The following is a 20,081-nucleotide window of genomic DNA, read 5'->3' as shown; positions in this document are numbered from 1 at the left end:
TATTATACAGAAAAATTTAATATCAGTATTCACTTGTTTCTTTTGAAACGATGATTCGTGCGTGAAAAAAAAAAAAAAATTAATTGCAACAGGTTCAATACTTTCCAGTTTTAATTCCAGGTTCGACAACGCTATATTATTTCGAATGTAAAATTAACGCAAGATTCCGTTCACCCTTGTATTAATTTATTTGATTTTCGCCTGTAGGTTTTTGCTTTTTTGTTTCCTCCAAAAAACTTCAATACTGTTGAAACACGTGATACAGACATATGTATTCCATTCACATACGACTATAAAATCGTAATGGTAAATATTTGATGATAATTTGAATAATCTGATGGCCTAAATCCTAACTGAACATCGCTTTGAAATTTTCGCTTTATACCTTATACATACATACGTATATGTTTGATAGGTATGTACAATAATGTGATTGTCTAGTACCCTTCTTTTTTACTTATGCTTAATGTTAGGCACGATCATTTTACGCTCGATAGTGCCTTATAAATTTGTTGAAACTCAAGTCTCAGGATTATCAAACATCAAAAGAAATATGTAGATAATTTAGTGTCAAAATATTACGACATGTGGCGCTAATCTTTCGTTAAAGCATACTTCGGTTTTAAAAGATAAATTGATAGCAACGCTTCTCACGTTTTCATCAGCCTACTAGTTGCCGGTTTCTAAGAGGAACAGCTCGATAGGTTTCGTTATTTAAAATTTGTTTATATATTTATGACCAATCGTTTTCGCAAGTGATGTAAAATATTCAGACCAAGAACAGAAGAACGAGGAATTAGGGCGTATTTTTAAAACCTATCTAGGACTAATTTTAAAATCAATTTACAAACAGATACAAAAGTAAAAAAAAATTCAAAAATTAAAAACGTCCTTGTAATTCATATCAAATGTTGTCATTATACGATTTTTGCAGTATCAGAATTTAAGTTTTATTTGATTTTATCGTATTCCGTGACTCGTGCCATTTCGATATAAAATATCGGATATCAAGAAGGTATATTTAATTTTACTACTTTATACCTGCACAAAATTTTATTGCTACTAGTGAGAAAGACAAAAGAACAGAATGTGAAAAACCAGAAAATACTGATCAACTCGAGTGATATTCACTGAACGGATAATGTATGAGCGAAAATGTAGTAAAGGATCAACATTCAACCCTATTAATATTTTCCAATCGTGTCTAAGCGACACGAAGTACTCCAAGAACAATGTCGGCTGTATTTTTATAAAGGTATTAAGTATAAATAAATACGTACGATGTTGATTATATGTTTAATACTTGTAGATTCTTTCCGCTTTCTACATTACCGAAAGTTTTCCTATCCTCAAAATTTCTCAACCATATGAAAAAAAATTAGAAGTCAAGAGAGATACACAATTGCTTATCAAGAGGACATGTATAAGGAACATTCACGTTTTAATTAATACTTCGAATAGACATAGTCTGTACTTATCTGATCACAATCGAATCAGGTACTTTATTCAGTGGTCTAGAATAACAATTATAAAACTCCTCGTAGTTTCAATCGGGCTTCAACGTCTTTTATCGATTGTGCGTCGAATTTTTTTCTTGGATCCACTGGGCTCAGTCCTGGACACTGTTCAGCACCGTGAAACAAGGGGAAAATTATTCATTACGATAATTATTGAATACTATTATACAATGTAGGATAATAATTCAATTGAATGTATTTTGACCTGATAACTGCCACGTAAAGCGATAGCTTTCGACATCAATCCATTTAAATTTTCTGCGCGATCCTTGTGATTCGGGTGTGTCGAGAGCCACGTGACGTTAGTAGGCTCTGCGTTCAATTCTTCGAGAGATCTCATCATTTTCCAAAAAACAACAGCCTCCCGAACATCAACGCACGCCTGAATAACGAGAAGGATAAAAAGAAAAACCAGAATTCGGAAAAGGTCCTCATTTTTCTCAAAGCTGAGCTTACTTTGGCTGAAAGAGTCAGTCCAACTTCATCAGCTTCACTTTCCAGGGCTCTGTTGTAGGGTAAATCGTGGAAAATGTTAAGAATCTGATAGCCCGTTAATTGAAGAATCAATGCAATTGAGTCTGGGAATAACGCCCAGATAATTACTATTGGCAGGAGTAACAAGACATCTATTATGAATCCATTCGACACTTGTTCCATCTAAATGACATATTAATCAACTATATTAACTGCAAATTTAAGATATACTTGTGTGTTTAACTATTTCTGAAAAATTCTTTGCCACTTGTGACCATTATTTGTATTTTGAAACTTTATAATGTATTCTTATTTTTTATCAAGATATATCGTGCATTTAGCGCTCACGCAACATTAATTCTTACCGCATGTTTTAGCAATGAGTGCGCCATTTCATGGGCTATTATGAACGATAGTTGATCCTCATTTTCAATCATCTTAAGGATGCCGGTGAATATAAAGATATTTCCACCCTGGTACAGTGTAATTAAACTTGAATATCAAGCAGCTTCTGTCTATTGGTAACATTATTCAATTTAATTTTATAAAAGCATTATATTATACAAACAGGTAAAACAAAGGCGTTGTTTTCTGGCGAATCAATAACACTCAAAGTCCAGTTTTTTTCTTTGATATATGGTAAATCTTTGTTCGCATTTAATAACCGAGTTGTTACTTTCAGTAACTGCTGATAAACCGGATGATTATGAGGAAGGATTTTGTCCATATGCTCCTCCAAATGCTGTAATTGATGTAAAAAAAACAGTTACAGTCTTAATTGTAGGTGCGGTCGCTTTCAATTAACACAAAGATAAAGGCACTCCATTTCTGACTTTGCAACTGTTTCAAAATATGACGATGAGATAGCACAGATAATTCTCAATCACAGAAGTCCTAAAAAATACACGGACAAGTCGAAGTATCGTGCACATGAAAATTGTCACCTCAGGTGTAAATTCGAGTCTTTGAATTCTATAGCTTGCTTGTTTAATCAAAAAAACGTTGATACACTGACCATTTGAAGCAGTCGCGTGACAATATGTAGCGGAAGAAATTGCATTGTTACAAATTGCAAAACCCTACATCTGCGATTTGTTACAATTTACTCTTTAATATAAGAATGTATAGATACCCTTCACACATGAATACCTTCAACGTTGAGTAGTTATACGTACCAATTCTAATTGGAATTTTTCGAAGGCAGCCTGCTGTTGTTTCGTGAACATTATAAAGCGCGGGCGATTTGTTATTGGAGCATTTTCGATGTGCAATACATAGTATATCGCAAGCATTGAGAAGAATGCTCCCAGGAAGCCTGAATGTACGTAGATTTAATAACTTAAAATTGCTTCAATTTTGATTCTCATCTTTTCAGAGTAAAAATTAGCTGCGTATATGAATTTCAATTCTAAACTCACCATATAAATATGGTTTCTTCTTCCGTAAAAACGCTGCGTACTGTTCGCGTTCGCTTGGATCTATTTTTCCCCACCATTTTCTCAGAGTTCGTCCAAAAATAAAAGCGCCAATACGCAGTACAGGTCGCAGAATTAGTGCCAAAACCGGGGGAATATCACGTCGGTTGGTTGTGTGAAATTTGCGATTCGAAAGTTGAATTTGCGCGGGAATATTGAGGCGCTTCTCACATCGCTCTACCGGAACCTTGGGAAAATTCTTTACCGATCGCGTTGGAAAACTAACGAGCGTGACAATTCTTGTATTTCGAAATTTAGCGCTCGCCGAGCAAACACCACGAAGTGTAGAAAACATTTTCAATTTATCAGAGATTGACTAGAATTTATTTAAAGAATATATTAATGACACTGTTAAAAATTTAGAGACTAAAATTGTCTCAAAAATATACCTTGAAACATATTAATTTATAATTTCTTTGTGTCACTCTGGGATATTTAAATTCAACCGTGGGTTATTCGGCACTGCACATACACTGATTAAAACATATTGCATAAAAGAGTTGATTCGATACCGAAATAAAATTGAAACAAGAAAGAGTACAATGCCATGTAACTTAGTCACCGGCAAGAAATTGAATGGTAAGAAGACGATTACTATTTCATCGATCGCATAATGTTTTTAATTCGTGATTACGTCAAACTAATGATGGGATATATAACCTAAAAGAAATTACATTTCCAGAGATTCTCGAAACAATTATTATGCTTGACGTTGCAATGTCGAATGTTTGAGTACAAATAATTATTAACTTTGTGGTGAATCAGATCACATCAATAATATTTTAACAAAAAAACCGACGATTGATCAATTTATGCACAAACGTTTGGTGGAAACATCAGTAACAGTCTCCATTTTTAGTTTATACTGAGGTTAGGTGAAGTATAAACTCGTGATTGTATAATGATACTGCTATTAATAAAAAAAATTAGTTGAGAAATACCGTCGAGGGTGAAAAAAGCGAACTATATAAATCATTGAAATGATGAATTCCGTTCACACATTATCTTTATTCTTTTGATATGACCCTTTTTTATCTTTATAATTCTGACAAGAATACTAGAGAAAATATATCTAAATAGATACCAATGCTAGGAATTTTATCAAAACATTTAATTAGCCTTTCTTGGGAGAAACTGACCAATTTTTTTTACAACACGTTTCTTAAATAATTGCAACACGATAAAAACACTTAAATAGATTTAAGTTTAATAAAAGTTAAAAATCAACATCATCTACAAGCCAGTATTTACAGATTTTTCTTCAGATTCATTTGTACTGGTATCTTCGTCAGAATTTTCTCCACTGCCGATAAAAGTTTCTTCCTCGTTAGATAAGAATGAGGGCAGCAAAATCGGCCTAGAGGGCAGTAAGGGAATAAAACATCTAGATTTTTCATTTTCATTTTCAGCCCCATCCGGTTTTATTTCAACTCTTGGCTGATGAAATTTAGGTTTCATCAGATCAGGAGGAGGGGGTGGTGGAGGCGGCGGAAGAGGCGCAATTGTTTCACTTTTTGATATTAGTTTTTCCTTCTCTTCCAATGTTTCTTTTGAATAAGGAATAGAACTTCTAGACGCCATTTCGCTGTCGGAATCTGAAGAGTGATCCTGTTTTGAATCATTAGCAGCGGGCGATTCATTGGGAATTTTATAACCCATCCGTTCCATCGCACGCAATTCCCGTTCCCTAGTATCCTTCTGCTTTTCAATCAAGGCTTCTTTCAACTCAGACATAAGATTACTAGACAGCATCTTATCAAGCTTGGAACTGTTCTCCAAATAATCATCCATGTTACAGTTTACCAGAGCAACTGAATAATTTTCACGGATATATTCTTCAAAAACTTCGTCCATTATTTCTGGATCAGTGTCTTTGACTATTGGAACATCTGATCGCAAAGTTCCACTGGAAACATCACACATTTTATCATTACCCTTTTCTTGGTTGTAATTCTTTTGATTCATTCGCACAACTATTAACGTGCTTAATTCTGCTAGATCCCTAGCTTTCACAGCATCCCTGTACACGTCGTCAAGTTTTATTTGCAAGGCTTCGAGAAGCTCAGATTCGTTAGTTCCTCTGTCTAGGTGGTTTTCTATATCTTCCATTATCGACGTTAACTTGTTATAGGCGTGTTGCATCTTATGAGAAGTGAGGTGCAAACGAACATAAAGGTCTTGCCATTTTGATCCAGTAAAACTTCTCCTAAAAATTAATGAAATAAAATGTACAAATTATAGAATAAAATTACACATGTCTCACGTCTCTTATTAAATACCTGTACTTTTCTTCGACAGAAACTGATCTGTAATTGTGAAATTCATCGACTACTTTTGCCAATGATATTCTGTGTTTCTCTGTAAATTTGAGAAGCTGTGAAACAATTTTCTCCATCTTCATTGCTCTTTTTAGTTCGTCGCATACACCCGACAGGTCGCTGTGACCAACATGTGCTAAAGTTAACAGCATCTCTGACTGAACAAGAATGAATCTGTAGAACAATTGCTGAAAATATTAGAATGGCTTTAAGTTCTATTTCACGGGTCGTTCTTGATTACGAATTTTATACCTTCAAACTTCCATATGTTACTTCACCCATATTTACAAAACTGTCTCTATTTAGACCTGCGATTTGGAGATCAATATTTCGCCGATGTGGATCTGGCAGAAGATCAACCATATTCAAAGTTGTCCTGTAGTATAAGTCGGATATAATTTGTAAAGATTTCATCGTATCCTCAGTTACAGGTTGTAATAGTTTCAATTTCTCTGGAGCAAGATCACTGTTGACATTAATTAAAATAAGAAGTGAGTAAATGATGCGATATTCAATCAAACTTTTTGCTGATTTGTCTCATATGTTCATTAGATATCGTATTACGATCTTACTTAAATTTCATTCCAGACTGTTTTGCACCAGCATTAATTCTGAAAAACTGATTCAAGATTCTCAGACTCCTTTTGAAAGTGTAATAAAGCTCCGTTTGTTCTGATATAAGTTTTCTCAAATCGCGATTTGTTCGCCAGTTAATATATTTGTATCGAGCAGCTGTAAGTGCAGAAAAAGTTGCCAGCCAAGTTAACGAATTCGAACTATGCTTTACTACAAGATAGTATCCTGCGACAGTAGCTGCTGCGTATTTCAAATAAGATAGTAAGCCATATGCTGGCCTGCAATTAAAGAAAAAGACAAAACTTTATGAATGATAGATTACGAATCATGATCTATAATTGTAAGTGAAATCCTTGCCTCGGTTCTATCTTTTGATTCGCATCTAAAAGGTTTTTAATCAATGCTGCATGATCATCGAGGAGATACCGTGCCTCTGATATACTGGTCAATTGTTTTCGCAATGCTTTGGTATCCTAATACGAAAATTGAACACATAAATAATGGGACTGCACTGTTGAACGAACAATAATTTTATTACAGCAAATCAGTTTCCTCTACATTCTTACCTTGACTAAGTATTGATAAACACGCAAAACGTTTTTGCATAAACCTTGATAAATGCCAATATATGCCTGGATATGGAAATCGAAGAACAAATTACAATTAGGTCGATTGTTTTAAAGTACTTTCTAGTGGCTTCAGGATAAAGTTTTTTTCTTGTTCACGAACTTTTGAATCCTGCAGGGTGTTTGAGATTGGGTGTTTCGAAAAACAAATCCCAAGAATATCAATTCATTTAAAAAATAAAAAGAGAGAAAGAGGAACAAATATCGGACGATAAATGCAGGCAACAATCGAATAACCTTCTGAATATGTTTGTCAGTGACGGATGATAGTTCTTCAGTGCGAACTGAGACGACTTCGTAATCCGAATATCCCATTTTGGACAGAGCTTCATGCAGCTCGCTTCCCTGAAATTTCATGGAACTTGAAGTCAGTATCAAATCATTACAGACGTATGATTTTTTGATTTGTTATTGTTTGTGGCTTTTACACATCGAGAAGTTATCATTTACTCCGTAAATACGTATAACTTACGGCAATGACAACATCTTCATCTTCTTCGTCACATAAATCTGTATCACCATTTGACAACATAATTAAATACAAACAAATACACACCGAGGAAAAACAAGAATAAACATAAAAATTTATAGGTTAGTTTTTTGCCACAATTTTAAGGTTAAGTCTTCGAACTGTCGTTATTTGAGACTTACATCGCGCTTATGGCCACGAAATACGTAAAAATACAAGAGGAGATCCGTCACTGAGCAATTACAAGGTGCTCAGTTGGTCCTCAGAACTAAGAGGCGCCAAGTCTACGCACAAAACAAGCAGTAAAATTTATAGTGCAATAATAGATCAGTAATTGAAAAAGTCCCAGATTTATTATTTTTAAAGCATTCGTAAACTGGACGCGCTAGTACATACAATATGAATTTAAGGCTGCATACAGTGATTGACTTATCGAGAATAATGCGGAAAAATGCAGATGTTTATACTCTCGGTGCCGCGTTGAGAACGTTCGGTAGTATTCGCTTCAGGCGACACTTCGATTCACTGTACTTAATTAATTTTAGTGATTCTTAGCTTGGAGAAATGTCTTTTATGCATATACGGGTAAAAAGTAGGGGGGGAAGATTGTTTTTTGAAAGCGTCAACTTCTGCAGACATCATTACAATCTTTAATTTTTCACCAATTATTACGATAATATTTGTATAAATAAGAATGAAAATGATAATGATAATGCTGAAATTCATGTATTTGGTACTAATCATTTTTTTCCTTCTTTCTTTCATGCATTTAAAGGTGACTACATAAATAAAGTACCTAGTCCTACAACATAAGATATTTGATTATTCAAATAGTTGAATCAGCATAATCAGTATTCAAATAATCGTTAATCATTACACACTATTTATATTTACAACGCAGCATTCTTAAATTTAGGGAACACAAGATCTGCTGAGTGAATACCGATATTTACCGCCAGTAAATTACTGTAAACCAAGAACTGCAATCAGCGTGGTATCAAAGTTCATAAACTCAAGAAAGAAATAAGCTATTTAAGGAAAATAACATTTGACTGGAAAATAAAAATATTCCTATTATCCATAAATCAATAAACGAAACGGAAAAAAAAGTATTGAAAGTACAAGGGGGCAGTGTAAGACCTACGTATTTGACGGCGGTTTCAGCTGGGTGAATTTCTCTTTTAAAGTCTCATTGAACACGTCAAGGAGTCTTGTCGTATCCAAATTTTTGGCCACCACTTTCAACAGCTCTGTTAATGCATCATCGGATAAATTTTTCTCTTCTATATGTGTCGTCAAGGCCTGAATGGTGCATAGCTCGCTGAAAATACGATTTCGTACAGTGCTTGGCTGTCCTTCTAGGGCCGAACATATGTCAGCAGGACTGTTGTTCTGTAGGGCAATGTCCAATACGATGAGTGGGGAGATGAGTTCCTCATTGGCGACTGTGTGACTGATGATCAAATCTTTGGGCATACGTTTCAGCATCGCTTGAAGGCTGGACAATTCAGTCATTGGTGTAGTTATACCAGCATCTGCCTCTTCCTTGAGTTTTCTTGAAAGCAATTCCGCAAGATCTGACGACGTGCAACGCTTGTTGATAGCAGTTTTAATCTCCTCAAAATCCAACGCCTGCATGCAGTCTGCAGCTTGGATTTTACGACGATACGCTCCCAAAAGTTTCGTAAAGAAATTTTTGTCATGGCTGAAAATGTCCGGCAGTCTACCCAGGACTTTTTCTAATCCTGAGGCTCGACATGCAGTTTTTAGATGCGCGTCAACGCTAGTCTTTGGCTGTATTCCAAGCATTTTTATAGTTGCACGTTCAAGGTCTTCGTCAGCCATGTTTTTCATCTTCAACTGGAAGAAACAAAAGATACACAAATAAATCAACCAATAATTCTTTAAAGTAAATAATTTTCAATCGTATCACTTACCCTATAATTAGCGATAATATTTTCCGCCGAGCATCTTTTTATCGCACTTTTAAGTGTAACCGAAGCATCAACCTCGTCCAGAAGTTCCTCAATCGACACTTGAGTTTCTGTAGATTTAGTCAGTTTCTTAGGACATGTTACACAATCATTCATTGAATTTCTAACTTTCAGTTTAACTAGGGGTGGACAAAGGGAGGAAGACTGAGCGATAGGCGTAGAGCTAGTCAATGACAAGTCAGGAGATGTGGTAGGGGTAATGCCGACCGACGACTGCGATGTGTTATCCATAGTTCCGAGAGATGGCAAGCTGACGACAGCCGTCTTTTCGAAATGCTCTAATACACTCTTAACAAAGGGGACCTTAGGGCTCCGTTTCACCGGTATCCAATTAACTTCACGCTCGCTTAGCTGAGCAAGATTTCCCACTGTTTCAATGCCCTTTGTTTGAAAGTAGTTAGACAGGTGTGACTTCCACAGAGGATCGGCAAGATATCCTACGATCGAATCGATTGGTTCACTAGACTCTATCAACGTGGGGAATATCGGGCATGCAGAATCCAGCAATTCTGGCTGGTCAAGTTCCATAGTGTCATTGGTGACCTGGCTGCTCTGGCTGAATGGTAAATTGGAAAAAACTGAATCTGTCACAGGAAGAGTGTCAAATTCAGCTGATTGTCCGGCATCATTAGCATGTGTGCTGGTCCTGACGGGTTTGCTGGCGAACAATTCCTCGGAATTAGTAGTCGAATTGAGTCCTGTCACATTTTGTATGTCAACTGTGTCCTCAAGATCATCTATGCACGAGCTTTCTTTTCTCGTTAGACATTCCTGGATAGTGGGATTCGTCGGTACGTTCATTTCAATATATCTCAGACTGCTGTCGTCTTGTGAAGTCTTGTTCCCCAAGGTGGGGCTCGTCTTTTGGTCTCTTTTTGGCAAACTTTTACACTTGTCGATGACTGGGGCAGTATTGACGATCTCAAATATGTCTTGCTGGGTTTCAGTCTCCTCAATATTTTGCTTCTCCAACACGTTTACATCTTGTTCCATTATATCTTTGGCATCTTTAGTTTTGAACTTCGATTTCGGAGATCCGGCTGCTATTTCTATTTCCATCGTCAAATTATCAAGGGTCACTCTTGCGGAATCGTTTCCGCGCTCTGACAGTGAAATCTGATTGTTACTATTGTTGACAATACCTAAAGTCTGATTTTGGGTTTCCTGAGATGTTACTGTCAGATTATCAGAGTCAGCCTCGGTTTTCGAACTACATTTGCCCTCATTTAATATCCCATCGATGACCTGGGAATCGGTTGGATTTAAAGATTTATCAACTTCCATTTCCTGTTCTTTATCAAACTGTCCAGAACTTTGGAAGGTTTTAATCTTTGTCTGCTTCAAGCGTATTGGAGAATCCTTGCGTGGGACGAAAATACGCGATCCTGAGGAAAGTTTGCTCATACGGTGGGGGGATGTTGAGGTAGTTATCTCGTACCCCATTTCTTTAGAGACTGGAGGATCGGCAAAACTGACTCGTTTTCTCTGAAGTCACGAAAGTAAACAAGAACAACTCATTGTTTTATCTGTGTCAATTGATTGTCATAGGTAAATAAGAAAAAAAGAATTCTGCTTACCTTGCACGCAACAGTTGGACTCTCAGCATCATTTTCAATCTGTAGCTGCCGCTGTCGTTTGAGAATGCTGGCCGATGGCGAGGCAGTTAAGGATGGTGGATTGGCGCTGGACCACTCAAGTATGGGAAGTGCCTCTCTGTCTTGAGCGAGCGAGGCATTGTTTTCTTCGTCAGTCTTTTCTCTGTTCGAGTCACCAGTCCGATCAATCAGTGTACCATCTGTACTAGTGTGTTCCATGTCCATTATCTTTACCAGTGACGATTTCTCCCCGTCATTTCTCAAGTTACCAAAATGATTCGTCATTGTCTGTGACAACGCATCCTTATCTGGAGTGGTTCTCATCTTGTTAAATATTTTTTCCTGTCTGCTACCAGACGGACTTCCAAGTCGTTCCGGTTCCTTAAGAACAAAGAACCGATCTTTTTTTCCTGCAGCAGGCTCCTCTTCGTTTTCCTTGACCTTTTTAGAACTCGAAGCAAGATCTTCATCCAGCGAAACACTGGACTTGGTCTCTGCTAACGCTTGTTTAGTTACAAGGCCCAGCATGTGAGCTGTACGTCCCTGTGGTGTGACTGTTCTTAGTTTAGAATATCGTTTCTGACAGGTTTTAGGTGAGCATGAGCTTAACAGCGAGCTAGGAAGTCTAATTGGTGACAAGGAAACGTCAGTTGCCAGGGATGGTCTCAATTCTGGCGACGTAGTTTTCGCCTCAGCTGTCACAACAGGTTCAGTCAGCACTATTATTTCTGGAGTTGTAGTTGTATCGTCAATTTCCTTAATATTTTGCAAGGCAGTATTCTCTTTCTCTTCCTTCTCCTCTTCCATCTTTTCTGCATCGATGTTATTCTCGCTAACAGACTAACAGATAAATACAATTATTACTCACTGCACAATAACAAGAAATGTAAATTTACATTTTAAAATTGTAACGGGCGGTAAAAACCGAACAAGGAAAAGCAGGCTAATCACATCAAATGAGGAGTAGAGCCTTATGAGATTGTTGAATTGACAAAATCGAAATTAATTGTACAATTCTGATTTTATTAAATAAAAACATAAATTTTACCGAACATACTTCTCTCAGTGAAACCTCGGTTGTCTCAGATGTGCATACTTTGAACGGGCTGTCAGGTTCGGGACCCTTTATGATCTTAGTTTTTTCATTTCCAACATCAAGTTCGATTGTTTGGCCAGGTTGTAAGCTTTGCATTTTGTTGATCCTAATAAAACATTGCTTGTTGCTATATTTTTTGTCCAACATTGACGAACCACTGGTAGAGGATGCTTGCGAACTTTCAACAATTTCTTCCGAGTCACTGGTTAAATTCTGAGAAGCTGACTCTTGAGACTCATTTTCCGTGATATTAAGATCTGGCTCTTTTGCCAGCTCCTGAATCTCATTGCTATCTTTAGATTCAGATTTATCACTCAGATTTTTTTTTGTAGTATTTTCATGAGAAACAGGGTTTGTCGAGTCTTCAGAACTGGGGCTATCTACCAATTTTTTCTCTAATTTCTTTTCCGATTTTTTTTCCACCGTTTTCTTCTCCACTATATTCTTTTCCATCGTTTTCTTTTCCACTGTATTCTTTTCCATCGTTTTTTTTTCCACGGTTTTCTTTTCCGTCGACATTTCGTCAAGTGCTGAGCTTTTCGAATTTCTAAGCTTCCGTTTTTGCGAAGATTGAGACCCAGGGTCAGATTTGATTTCCTTTACCGTACCTTTAGCGCGAATGGTTTTGCTGTTTCTAGTGGTTTTGGATGTCTCACATGACTCGCATTCATCCGTCTTTGCCTCCCCCTCGTCCTCATAGTTTACTTTAGATCGTCTGCGACCAGGATGATTGAGAAATTGATCATTCCCAAATACCATGTTGATCCTGAGACGTGACATTTCAGTTTTTGTCCTCTTGCTTAAGGGCTTTTTGTCCTTCTCACTCTCCGTTGACTGAATGCTATCAGAATCACTCTGGGTATCACTGACTATCGGAAGAATTGATTTTCTGAGTTTTCTGCTGATGCAAATGTTTCCTTCGCTGTCGCTGTCCGACCCTGTAGTTTTCCGCTTTACTCCTCTCTTAGTGGCCTCTTTAACGTGCTTAGACTTTTCCTCAGACGTATTTGGGTTTTGCAAAGTTGAAGGTGTTTCGATCGATTTTTTCTCAGAAGATGCCTCCTTGGGAAATTCAGTCAACGATTCGAAGTTCAATTTTTTTGCTATTAATAGATTGGTCTCAACATCCTTAGAGGACTCGATAGTTGGCGAAATTCTCTCACAGGTCGATGGATTTTCAGTGATTTTTATATTCTCTCCATTCTTAATTTTTTCACCCTCAACTTCCTTCGTCTGCACCTTACTGGAAGTCTCACTAGTTTCGGTAACAACTGTTTGACCTGGATCAAGTTTGTTTTCTTTATTTGCTTCTCCGATATTTGTATTCTTATCACCTGCACCAAGGGCATTGGTGCTATTCAATTTACATGTTGTATCCTGGTTAACAATCTTGCTCTTCTCTTTGTCAAACCATTCTTGGATCTTTTGTGTGTCTTGAGAGTAGGACTGTGAAAGGTCGTTATAGAGTGCTGGAATATCCTCCCGTCTTCTCAACAGCGACTCTTTTTGATGCTCTGTAAGCCGATTGGCGTCGAATTTAAAGTCATTTTTTATAACAACGTATTCCTGTAATGAAGAAATCGCAGCTATTTATCTACAAAATCAGTCAGGATTAAATACTGGTTGTATATTAAGATAATTAGACAAAATAGTCACGTACCTGTGAATCAGGGTCAGGAAAATATGGACACTTCGCTGCATTTTTAGATATGTGGCTTGGACCAGGGCCAGGTGTGATAGGCTTAGGGCTGGGGATTTTGCGGTTGAGAAAGCTGCCAGTCTGTTTTGGGAATTTAGGAGTTTGCTTATCTCCATTTTCTGGTAGAGTTAAGCCAGTAGATTCTTGTTTAACTTTATCCGATTTGGCATCATTTATAAGTTTTTTCACCAAAGGTTTGTTCCTGTACTCATCCAAATCGAGACAAGAAAGCGTTTGAGACACGATTTCAAATTCTTGGTGACGGAGGGCCAGTTGGAAAGCTTTTTGAAATGACACGATCATCGTTGACGATAAGATCGCTCCAAGCCCTTTGAAAATGCTCATGATTGTTTCCCAGGTACTCATGATCTAGAATTACAGGATATCAAGTTCTACAAATACCAGATGAAAACAAAATGGCTTTACATTTTATTAATATTAGATACGAGTGTGTTTAAGTTTATGATTTACGATTTCTTTATTCAATCTTTATACTACATAAAATCTATCAGGGATGATTAAAAAGTGAAAAGAAAAACAATATCTCACGTTTTGCTCTCAAGTTTCATTTTGAAATATGTTCAATTCTAGGTATTAGCTACGATCACTGACATTGCGAATTTTCCAGGGTTCTGAAAACTGTCAATATTTAATTTACACTGCCGATAAGCAAGTTCTGATTACCTCTTTCACTAAACTCTCTTCTTTGCAAGGTCCCAGCATGTGTTCAAGTGCAGGCCGTACTGCTTCCAAGCATGTCGCTACTTTGCTGGGCGCATGTCCATAAAGGGTTATCAATACAGATGATAGTTCTCTAAGCGCAACCTCAGTGTCCTTGAAATTTTTCACTCGAAAGTTGATTATGCATAAATTGTTGATAAGTCTGACTATGGGCAGGAATCCATTTGTGTCTAAAAAAAAAAGAACACAAAATAATATTGAATAATGCTTAAACTCGTTTGCAAATACGGATATCAAATTTCAATACTCATTGTATGTACATCGGGTACAAAATGGGATCAGTCTAAAACGCGAATAAGTAATATTTTCTTTTTTCCTACCAAGCACGTGCTTGTAATTCATTGTTGTCAATATTCCGTCCAGGCAAGATACGGCAAAGCCGGCGTATCGTTCATTTGAATCAATGCCATCTTGTATCATAGAAATTGCTAATGATACAAATTCGTTGGGCTTTACTGTAGAAACTAGATTAGCTTGAAGATCGAATTGTCCGTAAAGATTTTTCCACGTAACTGCAATCTTCTTGATCTACAATTACCGTATAATTACATTAACGAAATAATAATAAACACGAACATAATGGGTCTTTACTTTCCATGCTTTCCTGATTCTTTTTTCTTCTTATACGCTTTACCTCAACAGATACTTAAAAATATTGTTACAGTAAAAGAAAATCTAACATTTTGGCACTATAAACTTGAAACAGAAATCAACTTTAAAGGATAACAATCATAGGATCACTCAACATTCAAGTAGAAAATAAGAAATAAAAACAAAAATGAAATTAATTTATAGCTATCAAAGATGAAGCATAAACAAATTTTTTCACTCACATTCCGTACATCAGTTACTAGATTACGTGTAAACGGGAACTTCATCAAAGTTTGAATGGTTTTAAAGTCATGTGCTGCTGCATCACCTTCGTTCACTTCCTTCCCATCATTCATGTATTTAATTACCATCTCACAGAGAATACACCATAGTACAAACAAACCATTTCTGCAGAAATAAATTTCCGTTATAATAACAGATTATGCTTGAATAATCCGATTCTAATTTTCTTCTTCAATATAAACATAACTTACGAGTTTTCGGGAATAGTATTTACTGATTCAAGTTGCTCAACTAGCTTTTTAATCACTTCAAATGCGTTTGGTACATAAGATATTTGCTCAGATGGTTTGACTCCTCGCCAGAGCAGGTATTTGATTAAATCATGGTGTGTCCTTTAAATAGATTAAAAAAATAATATATTGACGATCATATTGCTGTAATCAGCAGAAAGAATAGTTTAATGTAGTTTAAATTTATTATTTTAAATCTACAACGTCGTCATGTAACAGAAATTTCTATGATCTAGACTTATATAAAATATGTAAGATGTTACTTTCAAGCAAACACGACACTAGTCTTTTAGACACTAGTTAACGAGATATATCCTACGTACCTGTCGATTTTACTCAACATTGACGGTTTTATAAAAATAGTCATTAGATCGACCATTGTGTCAAAATTAAATATATAAGCCGGTAGAGACTCAAGGCTCGGTATAATAATATCCAGCATGGTATCCCTGATGATTGGTTTAGTTTCGATATACTCCCCCAATGCCATGAAGAGCAATATAATTTCTTTGTGTATTTGTGACTAAAACATATATATAAAGGAAAAAAAAAATTGTTGAAGAGACTGATTGATTTTGCAACCAGTTGTTATTTTCATTTTACAATGAGATATTTTGTAATCACATAAATAGTAACCTACCAGTGCAGCGCCATCTTCGATATCCTTAGTTCGAGCAAGGAGAGTTTTCCAAAAGACGGCAATTATTTCACCTCTTGTTTCCAATTCCATGTGAGTCAAGGCAAGCATTGCCTCACCAACGCAGTGTACAAACGTTTTGTAACATAGCTTAAATACTTCGGCACTGACAGGAGATGGAAGTTTTTCTTCTAGTGAAGATTTCGTTAATTCCAAATCTTTCTCATTTGCAGACAAAAGTTGCAAGAGTGCGTCAATTGCGATAAATTTAGTTTTGTAAAATCTCTTGCCGGGCGAAGGAACAACGTTGAATTTCGATGATAAAAGTGGCGTGTCACCAAGTGGACCAAAACAAAAGTTAAGGAACTGAGTAAGTACTGGGCTAGTAAATTTTTCAATATGCTTGAACAGCTTGTAGATCAGATGCCACCAAACCGTAAGTTTTGTCATAGTCATCATCTCAGTTTTACTGTTCTTAGCATTCAATGGTATACAGAGTAGCTTAATTCGTCTGACAGTAGCAAGCTCCTGTTCGTCAAGGGCAAAGTTGTCCACTATCAGGTTCCATGATAAAAAAGCTTGCCTGTGTAAAAAGTATTTAAAAGTTTAGAAAATTGTGTCACTTGAATAATACTGACTATGTTGCAGTTTCTTGTCAAACATTTGCCACGCATTTCACTTTACCTGCGTACAACCGTATCCACAGATTTAAATGCTTTCTCCTCGACACTAAGCAGGTTATTTATGAGACCAGCTCCGCGATGAAGTTCTGTGCCGAGGAGCTGAATGCTAGTAGTCCAGAGCACAGACCAGTCAGGTTCACAGGCAGATACTAAAATTGACATGCGTTTACAATAAGTATTCTGCAACATGGTTTTGTAGTCTTGCCATACAGTAGGTGAACTAATGCGTATGCGATTTCCCATGTTAGGAACCTGGAGTACTTGTATTGCCGGACCTCGCTGTCGTTTGTGACCCATGTAAGCCAAGGTTGCCACTTTGTCCAAAAACATACCACTGAACTGAAAGAACATTATTAGATAGATCATCAAGTCATCAGAAAGGGTCAGTGGTCTAATAAACGTTGCACCAGCTTGACATGGTTAGAATGATGAAAATAGCAAGACCCACCTTTGCACATTCATCGTAAGTGGTGGAAGTAGATAATTTGTAAAGTCTATACAGCAAATTCAGTACACAGACGACGATTTTTTCCTCTACCTGTTCCATAGTGGACAATGTTTTATACTCAACAATTTGCAGGGGTTTTATGTTATCAACGCAAGCGTCTGGAGCAATCCAATCCATTTTTTCAGCAGTTACTGAGTTCATGCAATCCTTGAGAAAGTCAACAATGTATTTATCAGAAGATAACGCCTTCACTGCTTCATCCTGAAGCCCTTCAAAGAGCTGGAATATTTTGAGCCTGAAAAATATATAAAAAAATGACGAACTGAGCCATAAAATGGTCACACAGGAAACGATAGCTGATTAGTATTCATTGGGTAATCGCACCTCGCCTCAAAGTTAACGCGCATCAGTTCACTGAATAAATTGAGCTTGCGATCTCTGCATGATCGAAGAATGGCAGCCAAAGTGCAACTCGCTTCAGGGTAGAGAATTTCCTTGCCACTGGTGAAAGCTGAGAGAACTAATTTGCATATTTCCTTCAATTGTCCCTCGGAAAGAGAGTCCACAGCTCCAGGCCTGGCAACGGCGCTAAAATCACCGATCGATTAAAATTTCCTGTCGTTACTTCATCAACAGCGGTACGGTTAATGCGAGAAAAAACGAGTAAAGTAAGATAGTTTGAAGATTTTATCACCTCTGAATGCAGGTCAACGCCTCGCATATTTCTTGAGGGTCCAAAGAACCGCGCAGAGTCCTGACCGCCGTGAAGACCTGGCTCCTCCTAAACTCTGACCTGCTGGACGACATTGACGCCGGTTGTTTTTACTGTATCCAGATAAATTCACGCGGCAGTTGTCTGACACATCGCTCAATGACTCGAGGAAGCCGCGAATGCCGCCCGTCCACGTGACGGAAATATGACACTTTTCTCCAAGGCACTCGGCCTCTTGGCAAACTTTTTTACGGGGATTCGCTTCGACGCCGGCTTGTGTGCGTGAGTGCACGAGTGATTTCGAAATCGCCCTAAATCGTGGTCGTGCGTAAGTTGTGTAAGTTCGTGTTTGTATAAACAACAGAACGACGCGCAGAGCGCAATTTTTTGCCGATAGTCTCAGGACCGTTGCTGCTGAGACGTTTGCTGTGCGAAGAGGTTGAAAAATATTTGCTCTTGTCAGCGGATTGGCTCCGCGTCCATTGTCAGCAGAGTGAAGTCTCTCGCCTGCTTCGCGGTCTTTCAGCTCGCTCTGGTTTATCAAACTAGAAATAATCACTGGTCGACGTTGCCCCCGGTTCGTCCGGCACAAATTATTACGACGACGGCGCGAAGAGATCTTGGTTTGTTTTGGCGAAATCAAGGCGCGTAGGGAGCTTTGCGGGGGGAGGGCTTAGGGCATATACTACTGGAGGGAGCTACCCATCCCATCGACCTCGCGACAAATGCAGCCGAAGTGATGAGAGAGATACATATATTTTGGGGTTACTCCGTCCCTCTCACTCTGCGTTTGATTGGCTGAGAGGAAACGTAACGGCCAATCAGGCGTAGAGCGGGAGAGATAGATCATATACCAACGTATACCTCTCTTTCTCTCTCTCTCACTCCTCCGCTACATTTTATGTGCACGCGAAGCTACCTCCAGTAGTGTATGCCTTAACCATAAAGTGGAAAGGTCGGGAGCGGGGCGGGGGGGAGCCCGTGACGACAGGACGAAACAGGCTAGCAGGTCGGGACAGGTTGTGACAGTATATCGCACGTCCGCTGGGCAACGTCCGATGGCCAGTGTTGAGGAGGATTAACGAGGTATCGGGCGGTTTGATCAGTTCAGCTATTTATTGTTAGTGCCGCAACGCGGCATCAAATCGAGTTGACGGATACCGGTCGTGGTCATCTAGGCTTACCGAACAAAACGAAGGCGACAGAAAATCCCGCGAATGAGGTTTCAGGGCGCTACTTGTCGAGTAAAATTACCACCCCGAAAGCACCTTCGGCGCTATAGACTTTCACGTCAGTATTTCGCCCAGCGCTTTTGCAACTGCGCTAAAGTCTAAACGATTTCTTGAACACTGGCTACTCGATCAGGGCTATGATCAAACGAATATTAGAGCTTCCGGATGATCCCGTTTGGAAAATAGTTGGGTCAATAAATTGATCTGGATCACTTCCCATTCCTCACTCCCATTGGCTTCCTACCCTCGTCCAACGGAGTTGACTAACTAGGAACTTGAGGTAAGGTTGGGTTAGGTTTTTAACTGCTAGTATTATCATAGCTACTACACTTTTCTGCGCTTTCCAGGCTAAGAAATATAGTACCAATTCAAAGTTATGCTCTTTCGACTAGTACAGGAAGTCTGGGAGAGTGTTGTGGCAATAAAAAGACCTGTTATGTGTACTATGTTTTTCTTGACATAGGAATTAGAGGCATGGTAATTAGAGAGCAAGAGAATCGATATCTTGTGCTTTTTTCTGTTCCATTCAATGACTATTGGGTTCTATTCAAGAACCCATGTCCCACGATATATTATTCTAAAAACACATTGATACAGTTCCATTTTGGGCACTCACGTTTCTAGTTCTGAATGTAAATACTTTCAATATGGCAGATCAGTTTTTG

The 20,081-nt window shown here is 37.9% G+C and overlaps 3 protein-coding genes across 5 annotated transcripts; all 3 read right to left on the bottom strand.

Annotated features, from left to right (window-relative positions):
• Positions 1-939: 939 nt before the first annotated feature.
• On the bottom strand, positions 940-4,327 carry LOC124219865 (metalloendopeptidase OMA1, mitochondrial-like). Its single transcript, XM_046628069.2, has 7 exons — positions 3,410-4,327; positions 3,167-3,306; positions 2,560-2,733; positions 2,357-2,464; positions 1,974-2,174; positions 1,723-1,899; positions 940-1,622 (listed from the first exon to the last, which is right to left on the bottom strand). The coding sequence occupies exons 1-7, from the start codon at positions 3,759-3,761 to the stop codon at positions 1,527-1,529; spliced, it is 1,248 nt and encodes a 415-aa protein (XP_046484025.1). The 5' UTR covers positions 3,762-4,327; the 3' UTR covers positions 940-1,526.
• A 111-nt stretch (positions 4,328-4,438) lies between these two features.
• Positions 4,439-7,658, bottom strand: LOC124219863 (uncharacterized). Of its 2 annotated transcripts, XM_046628063.1 has the most exons (8): positions 7,459-7,658; positions 7,224-7,331; positions 6,927-6,992; positions 6,718-6,833; positions 6,357-6,638; positions 6,037-6,250; positions 5,746-5,972; positions 4,439-5,672 (listed from the first exon to the last, which is right to left on the bottom strand). In XM_046628063.1, exons 1-8 carry the CDS (start codon positions 7,516-7,518, stop codon positions 4,700-4,702), a joined length of 2,046 nt encoding a protein of 681 aa, XP_046484019.1. In that variant the 5' UTR covers positions 7,519-7,658; the 3' UTR covers positions 4,439-4,699. The 2 variants fall into 2 exon arrangements, with proteins under 2 accessions (XP_046484019.1, XP_046484020.1); XM_046628064.1 differs by lacking the exons at positions 6,718-6,833; positions 6,927-6,992.
• A 131-nt stretch (positions 7,659-7,789) lies between these two features.
• Positions 7,790-19,668, bottom strand: LOC124219861 (Rap1 interacting factor 1). Of its 2 annotated transcripts, none has more exons than XM_046628055.2 (15): positions 18,167-19,668; positions 17,857-18,060; positions 17,473-17,767; positions 17,026-17,363; positions 16,345-16,924; positions 16,028-16,227; positions 15,666-15,806; positions 15,414-15,579; positions 14,901-15,108; positions 14,524-14,750; positions 13,801-14,208; positions 12,093-13,706; positions 11,027-11,884; positions 9,393-10,934; positions 7,790-9,315 (listed from the first exon to the last, which is right to left on the bottom strand). In XM_046628055.2, the coding sequence occupies exons 1-15, from the start codon at positions 18,277-18,279 to the stop codon at positions 8,596-8,598; spliced, it is 7,614 nt and encodes a 2,537-aa protein (XP_046484011.1). In that variant the 5' UTR covers positions 18,280-19,668; the 3' UTR covers positions 7,790-8,595. The 2 variants fall into 2 exon arrangements, with proteins under 2 accessions (XP_046484011.1, XP_046484012.1); XM_046628056.2 differs by having other exon boundaries at positions 12,102-13,706; positions 18,167-19,667.
• Between the last annotated feature and the right edge of the window lie 413 nt (positions 19,669-20,081).

This window comes from Neodiprion pinetum, chromosome 5 (genome assembly GCF_021155775.2).
Source record: "Neodiprion pinetum isolate iyNeoPine1 chromosome 5, iyNeoPine1.2, whole genome shotgun sequence".
In the NCBI taxonomy this organism is placed as follows: Eukaryota; Metazoa; Arthropoda; class Insecta; order Hymenoptera; family Diprionidae; genus Neodiprion; species Neodiprion pinetum.
The sequence above is the reverse complement of the archived record's forward strand: the minus strand, read 5'-3'. Positions and strand labels throughout refer to the sequence as shown.

Coding starts and splice junctions, on each gene's coding strand:
- LOC124219863 (XM_046628063.1), bottom strand. CDS start 7,518: ATGTTGTCAAATGGTGATACAGATTTATGTGACGAAGAAGATGAAGAT. Junction 7,332..7,458: donor ATGAAGATGTTGTCATTGCC/GTAAGTTATACG, acceptor ATGAAATTTCAG/GGAAGCGAGCTGCATGAAGC. Junction 6,639..6,717: donor AATCAAAAGATAGAACCGAG/GCAAGGATTTCA, acceptor CTTTAATTGCAG/GCCAGCATATGGCTTACTAT.
- LOC124219865 (XM_046628069.2), bottom strand. CDS start 3,761: ATGTTTTCTACACTTCGTGGTGTTTGCTCGGCGAGCGCTAAATTTCGA. Junction 2,734..3,166: donor AAAAATTCCAATTAGAATTG/GTACGTATAACT, acceptor CATCAATTACAG/CATTTGGAGGAGCATATGGA. Junction 1,623..1,722: donor CTTTACGTGGCAGTTATCAG/GTCAAAATACAT, acceptor GGTGCTGAACAG/TGTCCAGGACTGAGCCCAGT.
- LOC124219861 (XM_046628055.2), bottom strand. CDS start 18,279: ATGTCGTCCAGCAGGTCAGAGTTTAGGAGGAGCCAGGTCTTCACGGCG. Junction 13,707..13,800: donor TTCCTGACCCTGATTCACAG/GTACGTGACTAT, acceptor TCTTCATTACAG/GAATACGTTGTTATAAAAAA. Junction 9,316..9,392: donor ATATTATCGCTAATTATAGG/GTAAGTGATACG, acceptor TGTTTCTTCCAG/TTGAAGATGAAAAACATGGC.